Source organism: Anarrhichthys ocellatus, unplaced genomic scaffold, assembly GCF_004355925.1.
Source record: "Anarrhichthys ocellatus isolate YVR2014 unplaced genomic scaffold, GSC_Weel_1.0 scaffold17, whole genome shotgun sequence".
Taxonomy (NCBI): domain Eukaryota; kingdom Metazoa; phylum Chordata; class Actinopteri; order Perciformes; family Anarhichadidae; genus Anarrhichthys; species Anarrhichthys ocellatus.
Window position 1 is genome coordinate 476,374 of NW_022280047.1, and position 16,464 is coordinate 492,837.

The 16,464-nt window shown below is 40.5% G+C and overlaps 1 protein-coding gene across 2 annotated transcripts; it reads right to left on the reverse strand.

Annotated features, from left to right (window-relative positions):
• Positions 1 to 6,198: 6,198 nt before the first annotated feature.
• On the reverse strand, positions 6,199 to 13,693 carry areg (amphiregulin). Of its 2 annotated transcripts, XM_031856153.1 has the most exons (6): positions 13,569 to 13,693; positions 12,733 to 12,909; positions 11,349 to 11,577; positions 10,972 to 11,139; positions 9,263 to 9,373; positions 6,199 to 6,477 (listed from the first exon to the last, which is right to left on the reverse strand). In XM_031856153.1, exons 1-5 carry the CDS (start codon positions 13,603 to 13,605, stop codon positions 9,280 to 9,282), a joined length of 705 nt encoding a protein of 234 aa, XP_031712013.1. In that variant the 5' UTR covers positions 13,606 to 13,693; the 3' UTR covers positions 6,199 to 6,477; positions 9,263 to 9,279. The 2 variants fall into 2 exon arrangements, with proteins under 2 accessions (XP_031712013.1, XP_031712014.1); XM_031856154.1 differs by lacking the exon at positions 6,199 to 6,477 and having other exon boundaries at positions 7,661 to 9,373.
• Between the last annotated feature and the right edge of the window lie 2,771 nt (positions 13,694 to 16,464).

Below are 16,464 nucleotides of genomic sequence, written 5' to 3' on the forward strand. Positions count from 1 at the left end.
ATATACATATACATATATACATATACACGTATGTACGTATATACGTATATACATATACACGTATACGTATACGTATACACGTATACGTATACACGTATACACATATACGTATATACGTATACGTATACACATACACATATACGTATATACATATACATATACATATACACATATACACATATACATATATACGTATATACATATACACATATACATATATACGTATATATGTATATACATATACACCTATATACACATATACATATATACATATATACATATACACACATATATAGATATACACATATATACATACACATATATACATATACACACATATATATATACACACATATATACACATATACACATACATATACACACATATATACACATACACATATGTATATACACATATACACATGTATATACACATATATACATACACACACACACATACACACACACATACATATATATACATACATACATACATTCATACATACACACACACACACACATATATATACACACATACATACATATATACACACACACATACACACACACATACATACATATATACACACACACACACACACACACACATACATACATACATACATACATACATATATACATACATATATACACATACATACATACATACACATATATATACATACATACACATATATACACATATATACACATATATATACACACACATACATATATACACACATATACATACATACACATATACATACACACATATCAGTGCTGGGCAACGATTACAAATTTTTTTAATTGCGATTAATTGCATGACCGTTTTGCGATTAATCGCATTGTTATGTGCAAAATTCAATGATGAATTCAAAAGTAGTGTATTGCGCACTCTTATTTTAAAAATACTGCTATATTAACAAAAGTGCAATAACATTTGGTTTGCAAACACCTTAAACAAATAAGGTTATTTTTCACAGCAGTATTCCCTTTACACAGTAGCAGTTAAAATACAGTTATGATTCTAATATTCAGCTGGTGTTTTTTTTTTAATGTTGTTAAATTCTCAGTAGGGATAACTAAATGTTATGCTTTTTATACATATTCCAAACAAACACTTCAAAAACTCTAAATAATTTAAATGAATCATTTCTTTTTTGGGTATTTTGGTCAGACACATATGCAATGGTGATTACCGTAATATGTGTGGTATTGTTATAAATGTACGTTGGTACATAGAGGGTGATAAGAAGCTGTACTTGGAGGGACTTAGGACCCAGGGGAATGTAGGTGAAGGAAACAAGAAGAGACGGAAGAGACGCCACAGGAAGAGACGCCACACAAACCCAGCTGTTCACTGCTCGCTGGTGTTAAAAATGTCCGCTTAATAAAAATAAAAAATAAACTGCATTAACGCGCGATAAAATAATTGTCGGCGTTAATGCGTTAACTCGATAACATGTTAACTTGTGCAGCACTAATATATATTCTGGATTTGAAATACTTAAAAAAAATATATATCTGAATTGAAATGTTTTATGAGGTAGGCAATGCAGCCAACACGTTTGTTAGACCAATAGTGGCAACCTCTGGAGCTCAGAAATAATGCCATTATAAAGTTGGGTATAATAAAGGTTGTGGTCGCTCTGAGTGACAGTGTTATAATTTATGAAATTCATCAGTTATGAAATTACATCAGCCTTCTGAGAATAAAGACTTAATTGTGAGTTCACAGAATTGGAAAAAACATTGACTTCCCTCTTACAATACTATAGTATAAACATATGAAGTCAGATATCTGACCTAAAGCTGTTCTGCTGCTTTTAAGGTTTCTTTTTTTACAGTTTTCTAAACCTTTTAATGGAAATCTCACTGACGTCCTAGCAGTGAGTCATTTAAACTCCTAGCGACATCATGCTAATGGGGATCCAGAAGTTAGCAAAGATACCAAATATGTCACAAAACTTCATGGAAATATTTATAAAACCTGTCACAAACCGGGCCGTACGGCCATGACAAAAAAGGGAGATGCATTCAATGAAACGGTTGATTAAATATTTATTAAGTTTAAAGTAATGAAAAAGACTAACATAAACTAACAGTGACATGTGAAGTCAGTCATTTCAGCAGTGTAAGTGAGTGGGTGCATGTAAAGTGTATATGCAGTGTTGTATAGTGTAGACACAAACCATAACCGAAGCCAAAATGGGTGTCTCAGGAAGGAGCCAGAGCCAACTGAAGATCCAGAGGGTTTTTATAAAGGGTGCACTGGCACTCAGGGCCAGTGTTGCTAATTGCCTGCAAGGAAAGCAGCCACACAGGGTCGTCACACCCCCCCCCCCCCCCCCAAAAAGGGGGGGGGGGGGGGGGGGTCGTCCCACAGGACCACCACAACAAACAAACAAACAACCCAGGAGATAAACAGTTAAGTTCAAAACTCCTCAAACTGGTGCTCGCTTTAATGTGTCGGATGTCCAGATCGTGGGATTGCAGGAACAGTGACCACCTAATCAACCTCTGGTTAGGGCAACGCAGGGTATGCAGAAAGGTCAGTGGGTTGTAGTCTGTGTAGACCACCACTGGTGTCACCCCAGATCCCACATAGACTGCAAAATGCTGCAGGGCCCAGATTAAGGGCCTCCTTCTCAACAACAGAATAATTTAACTGATGCCAGTTAAATTTCTTAGAAAAGAAACTGACTGCTCTGTCAATTTCCTGCTCATCATTCTGCATTAACACGGCTCCCGCTCCTACATGGCTAGCATCCACCTGCAACACAAAAGGATGGTCAAAACAAGGAGCAGCCAGCACTGGCGCTGAACACAAAAGGGATTTAACATTGCTAAAAGCCTCCTGGCACTCTGTTGACCACACAAATGGAACCTTGGCCTTCAGCAAATCAGTAAGCGGTGCCACAACAGAAGCACCAGTAATACCCTACCATCCCCAAACTCGCACTTTGTTAGATTTACGGTAAGCTTTGCCTCTGCCAACCGGTCAAACAGCGCTCTAATCTGCTGCATGTGCGAATACCACGAATCACTATAGACCACCAAATCATCCAGGTAAACTGCAACTGCAAAGCAACCAGCACCCCTCTCTCAACCAACTGCTTTTTAACCATAGCCGTTACATTTTCCTTAAGTCGTTTATCACCAACACCACTTAAATCAATATCATACTCTTCTGCAATCTTGAAGAGCTGATCTCTAGAGCAACGATCCAGAACCTCCTTGCATGGAGCATCAACAAAGTCCTGTACCCCTGCCATAATAGACCAGGTCAAAGGCCACCACAAAACCAGACAGTGTTTTCTAGGTCAACTAGTGCCGTAAAAGAGACAATGATATATCGCCCAAACTAATGTGGAAGTCCCTCTACCTAGACTGCCTATACCAAACTAATCTACCTCACTGAACCCTAGTCTTCATGCAGATTAGCGGTAGGCTTTTTAAACACTTAAACCAGTAACCCGGTTAAGCCCCCAGCAAGCTGGTTACTCACCTGACAGCTATGGATGTGTCCCCGAGACAACTGCTCTGACCGCACACCACACAAAAACAACAAACAAAAAAAACAAACCAACGCAGCCACACGGACCACGTTGCTTCACCTATCCAGGGACACTCCACAAAAGTCAAAAATTTAACACTAGAGGACCATGTACTCACTGCTGCCCAAAAAAATGCATCTCCCAAACACATTGTGTGCTGGACAAAACCATTATTACATTATATCAGCCTCAACCCAATCAATTTGGACGGACGAGCCCCCACTTGTCACAAACCGGGCCGAACGGCCATGACAAAAAAGGGAGACGCATTCAATGAAACGGTTGATTAAATATTTATTAAGTTTAAAGTAATGAAAAAGACTAACATAAACTAACAATGACATGTGAAGTCAGTCATTTCAGCAGTGTGTGTAAGTGAGTGGGTGCGTGTAAAGTGTATATGCAGTGTTGTATAGTGTAAGCCCAAGCCCAAGCCCAAGCCCAAGCCCAAGCCCAAGCCCAAGCCCAAGCCCAAGCCCAAGCCCAAGCCCAAGCCCAAGCCCAAGCCCAAGCCCAAGCCCAAATGGGTGTCTCAGGAAGGAGCCAGAGCCAACTGAAGATCCAGAGGGTTTTTATAAAGGGTGCACTGGCACTCAGGGCCAGTGTTGCTAATTGCCTCAGGTGTCCCCACTCTGCCTGACGATCCTCTGCCACACCTGCAAGGAAAGCAGCCACACAGGCAGACAGGGTCGTCACAAACCCATACTTTCAGACTGCACTGCCATCAGTAAAGTTTGGCTAGTAACACTCTTATTTTAAAGAGACATGATGTGTGCATGTGCTGGCAATGGTAGTGTTCAAATATATTAGAAAAACCAGCTTGCATCAAAATCAGATTTTAAAAAAGATGTTAAAACCACAAATATAACAAATACATTTTGGGGATTTATACCTATCTAGCTAGTAAGCCATGTTGGAGCGACGTCAATCCACACGTATCAGGGTTGGTTCGCTTCCAGCTGTGTCAGACAGTCAACACTTTAGCTTAAAAAAGTAAGATATTGTTCAAAAAGTAAATCATTGTGCCTGACATTGGTCCGTGATGGCTGTAATATTTTTTCTAATTTGCCTCCAATGTGATGCCTTTTCGGCAGTTGATAAGGAAAAAAATTGCAGTGACAGTTAACAGTGTAAAGCCTATTGTAATAAAAAACAAAGTAGGAAATCCTAAAACAGGAGGCCCACAGGAAAAGCTTCAAGACACTAAAGAAATGGTAGACCCTATGTCTACCAGGGGTGCAGCTGATAACTACAATGATGACGGGGCAAGTTAGCAGGGTTTTAGCAAGCTAATGTAGTTCACTAAGGTACCTACAACCATAATACTGCGTAGATTTCTGATTTATCCACATTCAGCTCTAACAGCTTAGCTTAATTTACAGATGTCAGTCTTAAACTGACATTTGGACAAATTGCTTGCTGCACGTCAGAACACTGAATGTCAGAATCCCACAGTTTTCCCATTCTTCCCACTAATGCCTCCTCAAGTCTTCCTCAAGGCTCTGTTTTTTGGCACCTTATAAAAACTTAGTTCTGGGTTCTTCACCCTGTTATAGTGCATCCCACCACATGGCAGCTTCTGGGCATTTTTCAGTTGTTTGCTAGCAGAAGAAAGTGACTAGGAGGCACCTTCACGCAATGCAAAGTCAATGTAAAGTGATGAATTGTGGACAGGACCTAAATGCTCCAGTGCTGCAGTGTCGTTGTCTGTTTCGGTGACAGTTTGTCCACAACTTTAACCTTGTAAAACTAATTTTTGCATCCAGGAGTTATACAATAGTGGCCTCCCTTTTGTTCTCTTCAGTCCTGTGGCTTCTCCGTTTCCGTATTTCACTGTTCCTACTTGTTGTACCAGTTGAACTCAGCCTGAATATAACGGAGCTTCTTATATTTCTGTTCATTTAGATAAAGCTTGAAATCGAATTATCTTGTAGTTATGGCCTTTTTTTGTCTTATTCCTGATTTCACTATGTGCTGCAGAGCCCTGTGTCTCCCTGTGTTTGTGTAAAACTATCTTACCCTCTTTGTCCACAGTCTGTTCGAGGCTCCTTTGTCCTGAAGTTGGGCCATCTCATTATGTTTGAGACTTTCTTTCTATTTGCGTCAGGAGATAACCTCCAAGTTCCTTTGAAATTCCCAAAATAGATTAGACCTGACACTCCCAGTACACATGTGCAGCAGCACGTCGTCTACCCATTCACAAAGCTTTGGGTATCACAGCACTGACAAAAACATGGCAGGTCTATAGCAACACAATGGTTGGTTAGTTTTATGCGGGTGGTGTAATGACAGTAGAGGGTAAATCTTTGTTTGTCTTTGGGAGTAAGACGATGAATCTTGTCAAACACTGAGGCAATATAAATTCTGCTTGTCACACACACACACACACACACACACACACACACACTTAAAGAGTTTCCAGCCTCCCATGCTTTTGTGTTGCCCACATGATTCTCTGAATTCCTCGCTGATGTCAGAGAGAGAGCTTCCCTCAGGGTTATTCTCGTCTGTTGAATCTGTGTTTGGCTAAAAGGCCAAGGTGTTTGCGTGAGCGGGTGGCAGAGGTATGGGACGCGTCCACAGATGGGAATGTAAACACAAAAGAATCAGGCAGAGACGCATGAATAAATAACACTGAGACACTTTATTGGTGATCAAATTCCATCCCTTTTCCAGAGCGAGATGAGGAGTGTTTCTCTGACCTATAACAACAGCAGTGCAATAAATAAAACCGAAACAGACATCGTAGCAATAGTCCAACATACAAACATACTCACACCGTGGTTAGCAATAAATAATCACACTAAATAAATTACATTCTAACAAGTTGTGTCTAATGAAGCAGTCTATTCACTCTACTGCTTTCTCAGGTCCTCAGACTCCTCTGGTCCGCTTCATCTTTGAGTCATGCAGCCGGCTGGGGACAGATGGAGAGAAATCAAAAGTCAATAAATATGTGAAAAGTAGCGACAACGAGCATATTATGAAAAAGCAAAACTATTTTGTAAGATATCAAAACTGCTCTTTAAAAGGAAGATAAGGTGGCAGATATATTGCCAATCCTTTTTATCTGCAGATTCAGTTTGCACACTTGTTGGTTGCTTCGTTAAAGATAGTCAGTACAGTTTTTCAAGCCGTAGATTTATTTTATGCCATTACAGCATCTTACAAATGATTGTGAGTCCCTGGTTTCACTTTGACCTTCTTTACTCGCCATGGTTTGATTATTAACATTCTGGGTGTGTTACTCCTCCGAATAAGATCAAACACTCTGGTGAAACTGTTTAACGTGTTTACCACCTGTCCAATTCTCTGACCACTCCTTCCTTGTCATTGTCCCGTCCGACTTTGTTGTAGCAATGTCGCCGTCGCTATCGTAACTAAATATTTTTCCACATTAATAAAAAAAGCAAAAGGAATTCATGCTCATGAAGTTGGTGAGGACGTATGTGAGGATGTAACTTACGGCATTTTTTTTGAGCCAACAAAGTTACAAGTTAAAAGTTCTTGCAGCTGTGAAGTGAATCTGCTATACAGGTTTCAGCTACCACTTCAATCTTCACTGTATGTGTGAGGCAGACTTGCTTTTCTCAGGGTGACACTGAGTGACGCGCAGGCCCGTGAGGAGAATGCTGCACGGCCACATTGTTTGTCTCGAAGCTAAAATTTCTGTGTGAACACGTGATGCCTTTGTGTGTGCATGAGGTCAGGCATTAGTTCCCTCGGCACCTATCACGTTTTTTTCCCATCCGAATTAGGACATAGGTTCCCTCAGCCTGATGTGCCCTGGTCATCATCCTTGGCACATGTTAAAATCTGTCTATAACATATTGAGATATGACACCAACAATATCCAATATAGAGAGACGGTCTGGCACTAACTGCCTTTGTTGGTTGGGTTGATTGGGTTTACGCATGAGGAGTGAGATTGGTTAGGGTGAGAATATCAGTGTAAGCCAATCAGAGGCAGAGTAGGGCAGGTCGTGCCTTTGCCATAGTAAGAGAAAAAGATCATGACTGGGAAGCTCTGATGATGTCATTCTGCATAATAATTAGCCATGTGCTGTGCATGTGTGTTTGTTGCAGGCTATCTTTTGAGCAATGGGTCTTTGGAACAACGGACGTTTGTTTTCAGGATAACAGGGTTGTCGGATGAAAAGGATTTCGGTCCAATGGGACATTTTTCCAACGATTGGGGATTTAGCATAATGGGCCGTTGGAACAACGTCATGGCACCGGAGGAGGTACTGTTCCCAGGGAACATATTGTTGAGGGAACATAGACACGCAAATAAGTGGAGTGATTAAGCTGTTACATCAGGGTCATCGCGTGTCGAGTCAGTGTGTCAGTACTGTTATTGTTTTGACGCACAGGTGAATGTGTACGATCCGAGCCAGTGGTTTTTCTTTACACTGGTATGCGCCGGTGCAGCGATGGGACAGGCCGTGACATCCCCCGAGCTAATCCCGGCTAATTCCTCCAGTGGGGATTCCTCTCTGCGTGATGCAACCCGGTGTGTTCAATAACAACAACAACAGGCGTACAGGATCTTCCGTCACTCTCTGAGCCCACTCTTTCCTGTTTGGCTTAAGGCTCACGTGAGCAGAGCGGCCCGACACCGCCCTCTGAGGACTTAAGCAAGACTTTTGGAAGAAATAAATCACCAACATATACACCGTTGCACGACCTTCTTACAGCATCACAGTACGTTTGCGGAAATGGCGTTAACACAGCATCAGCTTGATTGTTTTGGGTTTTCATTTGGAGTCCCAGCAATTGACTGCTTGCTGAGCCCCGTTGACCTTAGTTACTGTTGCTATGGCTGTTGATTATTCCATTCTAGATTTACCATAGTAATTGATTAATTCATTTATTATTATTAATTAATTAGATGTTGTAATTTTTAAAACAATTGCTCCTTGATTATAGTTGATAACTGGCTGTTTTCCGCTGAAATGTTGCCAGTAGATTTTAACAGCTACAGCTAACTAGCTACTTAGGCTAGCATTGGTTGAATCTTACTGAACTTAACCTCGTTAACGACATCGCTGACTGAATATGTTCGTCAACAAAGCTTTTCAATGACAAAGACAAGACCGACACCAACTACAATAAACACTATCAACATGCAACATTGTTGACGAAAAAGACTTGTTAGCAATAGGATTAAACAAAATGACGAAACGTTAGCTCATAGATTTTTTTTACAGCTCTTTTCTTTTTCAATGCTTCCGTTTCAGACCACACCGGCAGCACACACAGAGCACAGTCAGGAGAACTCGGAGTATCTTATTACAAATACAGGGCTTTGGAGAAAGAAACAAAGAGATATTTTGAATAGACTAGATTGACTGAAATGTTCAATATATGTATATGTTAAAAAACGTCACCAGTGTTCATTGACTAAAATGATATTAATTGTTACGGTTTTCTTCGATTAAGATAAGACTAAGATGCCCAGACTTTTAGAAAGACAGGATGAGGTTGAATAAATATGCTAAAAACTAACAAGGACATTTGACATGTGCTGGATTAGGACATGGACATGACTAGATTGGACCATCACTATTTAGTGAGATGTAAATTAAAGTTTTCAAGTTTAAGGGTATTGAGATGATTTATGAATGGCATGTTGTCAGAATTGAATTGATGCAGTATTAATTGTTGAGCTGTAAAGAAGTCAAAACTTCGGTGAAACCTACCTCGTAACTTGACGCCCTCACACCACAACGTCCCCGGTGGGTTTCTGTAGCTTCTCCTGCTCTGTCCCAGTTCCCAGGTAGGATGCCAGGAAGTTTTTATGTGACCTGTAACTACAAAAGATGTTCAACGTGAGCATAAAAGCCGATTGTAGTTCATGTGATTATCAGGCGATCACAATTAACTTATATTGAAGTTTGGAGTCAGTTACATGGCTCTGATCCTGTCTGAACAAATGAAGTTCAAGGTGTTTTTTTACAGCACATTACATTGTTATACGAGTTTGATACTCTGTTTTGGTCAGAAATTAAATTAGAGGTAGTTTCAATCTCCGAGAATGAAATTTTACTTTCTCTCAGCCTCCCCTCTGAAGTACTTCGGCTACTTGTGGCTGTAAAACAGTGGACTCTGACTTTGGCCCACATTCCGATGATAGATGTAATTTGATCTATTGATAAGGAACTGTGGTTATACATTAAATGACTAGTCACTCCATTGCAGTAAGCAAGAAATGGCAGTTGAATGAGTAACACATCCATCCACGTAACAATTTAGGGGTGGAAATGAAAAGTCTACAATAAAAAGTAAGAATGAGACGTGAAGGCTGTCGAAGTCTTTGAGTCCAGCTTAAGAAGGTGGTGAGCAATACCTGTCTAGTGTGGGCGTGTTTGGGCGTGTTAATGTGCTTTTTGATGTGTCAGTGCGTTCGAGTGCCAAGAAGTGTTCCTGGGCAGGATGTGTGGATTGTGTTATGTCGAGATTTGCGGGTTGTGGATGGTTGCCCTCATGCATTTAAGCTTCAATAATCCAAAAACAAAATTTAAAGAAATCAGAGAAGAAAAAGAGGGTTGCATCCTGTATATTGTCATCAGGTTCATATGTTGTGAGTTTTGAGTTTAAAGTTTGAACAATTTGAAATGTTATACACAGAGATGATGCTTTATACAAAAGTGCTGAGACAGTCAAAGCATGTATAATAATGTAGGCCAATGGTCTCACTTGTTTGGACACATTTACCATGTTTCTCTACATTTATGGACATTGAAGTATCATTTTGGGTAACTGGGTTAATCTAGAAAGGCTTAGCTGTCGATCTTAATGATCGTATCATTTTGGAATCTTTTTGATCTCTATGAAAAATATTTTATACATGTACAAAAATGGGAAATGAGCTGAGGAAAATGGGAAATGTTTCGTGGAGAAGCTGAAAAATAGATAAGCAATTAAATGGCTTTCCCCAAAAAAGGAAATAAGATGATCTAGTAAAAGATAAATAGAAGCGTCAAATTTAAATTTATTAAAGTGATGGTAGGTCAAGGAAAAGCAAAATGCTTTATAATTCATCTTACACTCATTTTTTAACTATTAATATTATTCATTGATGTACTTGTCTGTGTACAGTGTTTGGGGCTCCATATGATTTCCCTCTGTATCTCCCAGTTCCTATTTTGGCAAAATCCCCAAGTGTAGCCACAACAATGCTAATCACTGCCACCTTTGTTAGCTTAAGCAGGGTTCAGACTACCTGTGAGATGCACATAAAGTAGCTACCAGCCTTCATACACCTACCATCAAGGAGACCGTACCATTTTTACCGCTTGATCCCTCACTGGATTCCCACCCACCGACACTCATTTCCCTTCTGAAAGTTTTAACGTGAAAATGCGTGTCTGCGCGTCTGCACGTGGCCGTGAGACACCTGTGTACTCACTGAGCGCAAGTCATGAGCAGGATGGCGGTGCAGCTGATGACCGACAGGACCACAGCGATGATCACTAAGACCGTCTGCACCAACTCGGTGTTGTTTATCTGGTCCGACTGGGTCTGAATTGGCAGAGACTGGATCCCACAGCGCTCCCCGTCGTAGCCCTTCATACATCTGCAGAGCGGAGAGTTAACAGAGCCGACTGATCACCCACAGAGGAGACGTGACGTCAGATATTGAACTAAAAGACGTTTGAAGGAGGTTTAAACTTGTTCACACCGATAAGATGCACATGAGGAAATGGAACTGTATCTCTCATTATTAATTGGAAATTGAAATATGAATTTAGTCATGTAATTTCTATTCTTTCTATTCATACTCACATGCACACTGGCTCCTGCAGGCCCTCTATGTACTTGCAGTAACCGTGGATGCAGTAGCTCAGGTGGGTGGAGGTGCAGGGATCCTCTGTGGTGCTGAGAGTCGACGTGTATCCGTTGGTGTAGAACACGTGCTCGGGGCTGAGAGGCGTCGTGCTTTTGCTCCTGTGCCTGTTCTTCTTCTTGCCTTTGCCTTTCCTTTTCCTCTTCCCATCGTTACCGGGATGTGGTTCTGTGGCAGGAGATTCAGTTTCAACTTAAGAGGACTTTCTAGACTGAAGGTCCTGAATTTCTTTAAACCAAAAACCTTTTCATTATCATTACGTTATCATAGACAACATTTTTCAAACCAAAGATGAGTCAGGAGAAAGAAGTCAAGAAAATGATTATATGATTTAAAAAGCCATACCGGAAAACGGTATGTCATTGATAGAAAGCGAAAGCCAAATTATGCACGGTATTTCATACATCAATTGCATACATCATTGACTTTTGTACTGTATTTAAATACTACTGAAAGAGGGGAAACATTATCTTTTATTTTGCACTTTCCCTCCCCTTTCTGGTCGACCTTTCTTTGAAGAAAAACAAATGTCCGTAGTCAACGGCGAAAGAGAAAACATTTTTTTATCCTGTTGAATTGTGCCATAAATTACACATATGTTTGTAAATTTAAGTAGTTTTGAATTCAAGAAAGTCCAAAAAATTTTGTCAAACCGTTGAAGTGTAAGACTTACACTTCAGTAAGAAAAATATCGTAATTAGAAAAAAATACCCAAAGGTTGCAACGTCATGACTTTCTCTCTCGCTAAAGCTACGATGTCTGTGTGTTACGTACAAGGATGTACCCACTCGAGGAACCCGACTAACTTTCACAGAGCTGCCATTTTCAACATGGCCAGACTTGTCGTGATTTCCCCCTCTTTTATTACTTTTAGTAAAACGTGCCACGGCAACGGCCCTGTGGGTGTTGGTGACTTACATTGTGCGAGATGAGAGTTGTAGTTCACTGAGCGGTTTCACACAATACAAAATGGTTTTACGACTAACTGTGATTTTCTCCACTTGCAAAATGATCTTTTATAAAGAAAAACATTACAATTTGTAAATTCATGGCACAATTCAAACGGGATTTGTCTCTCGCAATAGACCGTACGTATTTTTGTCCGAAATAAGGTCCTGTGGGAGAATACTGGAAGCAGAGAGACACTGCCTCTCTATAAACAGAATATCATCATCATCATCTGTCAATTTTGTTTCTCTGTTTTGTTCAGGAAATATAGATTTACCAATCACAGATGTAGTTATTCAATTAATGGTAAAATATGAGCTTCAACCCATATCAACTAGCATTTGAAGTGAAATAAAAGAGTTTTGATGGTCGTACCAAGAGGGCTGGAATTGTCGTTGTCCCCTCCCGAAACCTCCTCATCTACCTCCAGCTCGTCATCGTCGACCAGCGAAGTCTGGAGGCCCTCCCCAGAGGCCGGACCCCCGGTCACTCGGGCTAGTTCAACGGAGAACGTGGCCTCAGATCCCTGAGCACCTCCAGCACCGGAGACTGCTGTAAAGCCAACATGACACAGAGATAAAGAGTGAGATCACGTCAAAGCTCCATCGAGATATGAAAGTGATGAGCAGCGAGAAGCAATCAGGGTCAAAGTCTACATCATATGATGCAGTTTAACGTGGGTTTATATGTCTACGCACGTTTTTGGGAGCATGAAAAGATGAATTCTGAATATCAGAACGAGATAAATTTAAAAAAAAAAATCTTTTCACCCTATAGTGACCGGGAACATGATGTTGCTTAGTTACTTACAGTTGGAATTGTCAGACGTTCACATCTGACTCATCCATTCATCTTAAAATATCGAGAGCTTGCAAATTAGACACTGTAATCGCACTGAAACCAGTACAACCAGTCACACATCCAGAGCTGCGCTGTACCTGAATGCATCGTTCACACCAGCCAACAACAATGATGAACAAGGCTCCACCGTAGGGCCAATGAAGTATTTGAAGTATGTCGACCTTTTCACAGAGACGCGCTTCTAACACAAATTAGAACAAACACCTGACAATCTCTCTCTTGTCCTCACATGCAGAGACATTTGTTCATTCATTCTTTCACCCCTCCTCCTCCTGTCCTCATACCATTTCACATTCATCGATTGATTCACGCTCTCTGCACACAGAATACAAGTACAAGTCCAGACTTACCGAAGCACAGGAGACAGGTGATGGCGAGAGGGTTCATATCCCAGGAAGAGTGTTGTGTGTACGGCGGTCCTGCGCTGATCTGTGCGTGCAAGTGTGTGTTGGAGTGTGTGTGTGTGTGTGTGTGTTTCTCCCCTGCTGATAGAGATTGTGCTTTGCTCTCTTTACCTCCTGGGTGCAGCTTTTATAACCAACGCCTGCCTGCCTCTCAACTCTAAGGAGAAAGAAGGGTGTGTGTGTGTGAGTGTGTGTGTGTGTCTAATGATTAATCTGCCCCGAGCAACACTTTTTGCGCCTCATGTTCTCACACATTATGAGGCTTCTATCGGGGAATAATAAGTCCAAACGAGATCGAGACACAAAACATTTTGATGTATTCTGACATGTGTCTCGTCGCCATTAAAACACACACACGCACACACACACATTAGTTCCTGCTTCTTTTACTGTTTATTGCTTCCGCTAGTCTCCCTCTATGGTCACAAATTAAGCAATTATAGAGTCACTCCATTAGTGACACACACACATACTGATAACACTGATAACACCAGGTTACCAGGTGAAAATCATGTGCCAACTTTTCACATACTGAAAAAAGGCAAATTTTAATGAGCTTTTAAGAAAAAATGATACTCACACACACACACACACACACACACACACAAACTAGGAGTCACAGCTGCACTACTCAAGGTACAAAGATGGTCAATAGAAAGAAATAGACAGGATAATGAAGGATCATAAAAGTGGTGTAGAGATGGTTATGAACACATAGCAAATCCAACTTTGTTGCTTTTCCACTTACTTAAGCTACATCTTGTTTTATTTGTGTTTTTAACAGTGCACTTCCACGCTGAAATATATATAATGTTTTATTTCGATTTTTAATTCTGTCACTATTATGTCAGTGCTCCATGTCTGCTCTTTGTTGTTCAACAGGGATTCCTTTGGTGTGTGTGTGGCTATGATTAAATAGCTATTTCAGTTCACCGTGAGGAGACCCAGAGGCTTGGGTGGGGATGCTGCACAGATGGGTGTGTTGGGTTATGTTGTTGTGTCTGCAGAGCCTGTCCCATCGTTCGTGCTCCGGTGGAATACCAACGGAAACCTGCAAGGAATGCCGGGAACTTCTCTATCTCATTCCTCGGCCTCAACAACGACCAGAAGCTCCTGGACACGTTATTTGTTTATAATTGCTGTGGAATTGAATTGTTTGGATTATGTGTAATGGCATTGGGGATGCGTGATATGAATGTGTGGAAAGTCTGACACAAGCCTGGAGAGAAGCACCTCATCACAGCTGCCCACTGTAAACACACTGCTGCACAGCTAAAGGCCATGAAGGAGGAAAACCTTTCTGACACGCAACTACAGCCCTATATATTTGTGAAGATATGCATGGCCACAAAACTTTTAAAAGCTCAGTAGCTGTCAGGATTACAACACCATCTTGCTCCTTGTATTTGATCTCAGGCCTTCCTTATAACATTTATATCGTATATAGTCTTTTAAGGTTAATTGCCTTGATTTGTATCACCTGATGATATAAATAGCTTTCAGGTGACAGCTGTATTCTATTCTGAAGAAGTTTCTGTTGTGTTCCCACTCTCTCTCTTTTTTCTTTTTTTTGGCTAAATGCTGATATCATCATACTAACATACTAATGTTTAGTTGGTTCCCTGTCTTTGTTAATTAGCAATTAAAGGTCTAGTGTGTCAGATTTTGAGTTTGCAGATTGCAACCAACTGAAACTTCTACTGTGCGCATGTAGGAGAACAACTGTGGCCGACGCAAAAAACGTGAATGGCCCTATCTAAAGCCAGTGTTTGGTTTGTCCGTTGTTGGCTATTGTAGAAACATACTTATAAATGTTATATAAAATGTCTGTCAGTAGAACCCCTAATTGCTACACATTGTCCCTTTAAACACAAAGTACAGTTTGGGCTGATGGGACTGTCAAAACCAAAATACTGGACAAAATTAAATTTTGACATGATGGTGTTTGAATAAATGTCCGGGCATCATTAGGATACCTCCTCTGGAAACCATCAATGTCTGCCAATTTATGTCGTAGATGTTGGGATATTTCACGGGATAAATCCTTTATTTTACTTGAAATAATTCATCCAGTTCAATTTGAAATCTGGCAATAAATATTGTTGAGAAATGATTCAATTGAATTTCTTTATTTCATTTGACAGTCAGTTGTTGACTACATACAGACGTTAACACAACTGTTCAAAATACAAATCATAGTGAAAGGTAGACATTACTGCGATGACCTTTGCATGAGAAGATTCTCTCTAAATGGACCTCGTTGAATTTTAATTGAATACCCTTGATATAAAGGATCACCAATGTCATTAGAATTCATCCTCTGGGGATCACGAATGTCAGTAAGTCATGGCAGTAGCTATTGAGATAATTCGGCCTGAACCAAAGTAGTGGACCAACAGACCTACATCACAGTTCCACCTCTAGAAGCATGCTGCTAACGTGGCTTACAATATAACAGTGGAAATATGACATGAACCAGCCTTGAGCTGCAAAAACAAATGGTTCATGTGGAACTTTTTTGTTTTCCTAAATGACACACAAGGATGCAGCTTAACGCGGCTTCCACAACCACGTTACTCACTGCATGAGCAACCTACTATTACTTATGCAATAATTAGGTAATACCAGGTACACAGAACGAGCACAGTGTGGAGATTAGCGCAGCATTTCCTGAATTTTGGATATGTTTATCCACGGGTTCTATATATAGAACAAAATGTAAGCCACTGAGTGGGTGTGTTTGTGGGTCTTTGTGTGTGTGAATGCATGCTTATGTGTTTTTAAGTATGTCTTAAGTTAAGTGAGTTAATGTTTATGTGTGACCGAGGCTGTTCGTTAGCAT

Coding starts and splice junctions, on each gene's coding strand:
- areg (XM_031856153.1), bottom strand. CDS start 13,605: ATGAACCCTCTCGCCATCACCTGTCTCCTGTGCTTCG. Junction 12,910..13,568: donor CACCTGTCTCCTGTGCTTCG/GTAAGTCTGGAC, acceptor TTGGCTTTACAG/CAGTCTCCGGTGCTGGAGGT. Junction 11,140..11,348: donor CTGCAGGAGCCAGTGTGCAT/GTGAGTATGAAT, acceptor TCCGCTCTGCAG/ATGTATGAAGGGCTACGACG.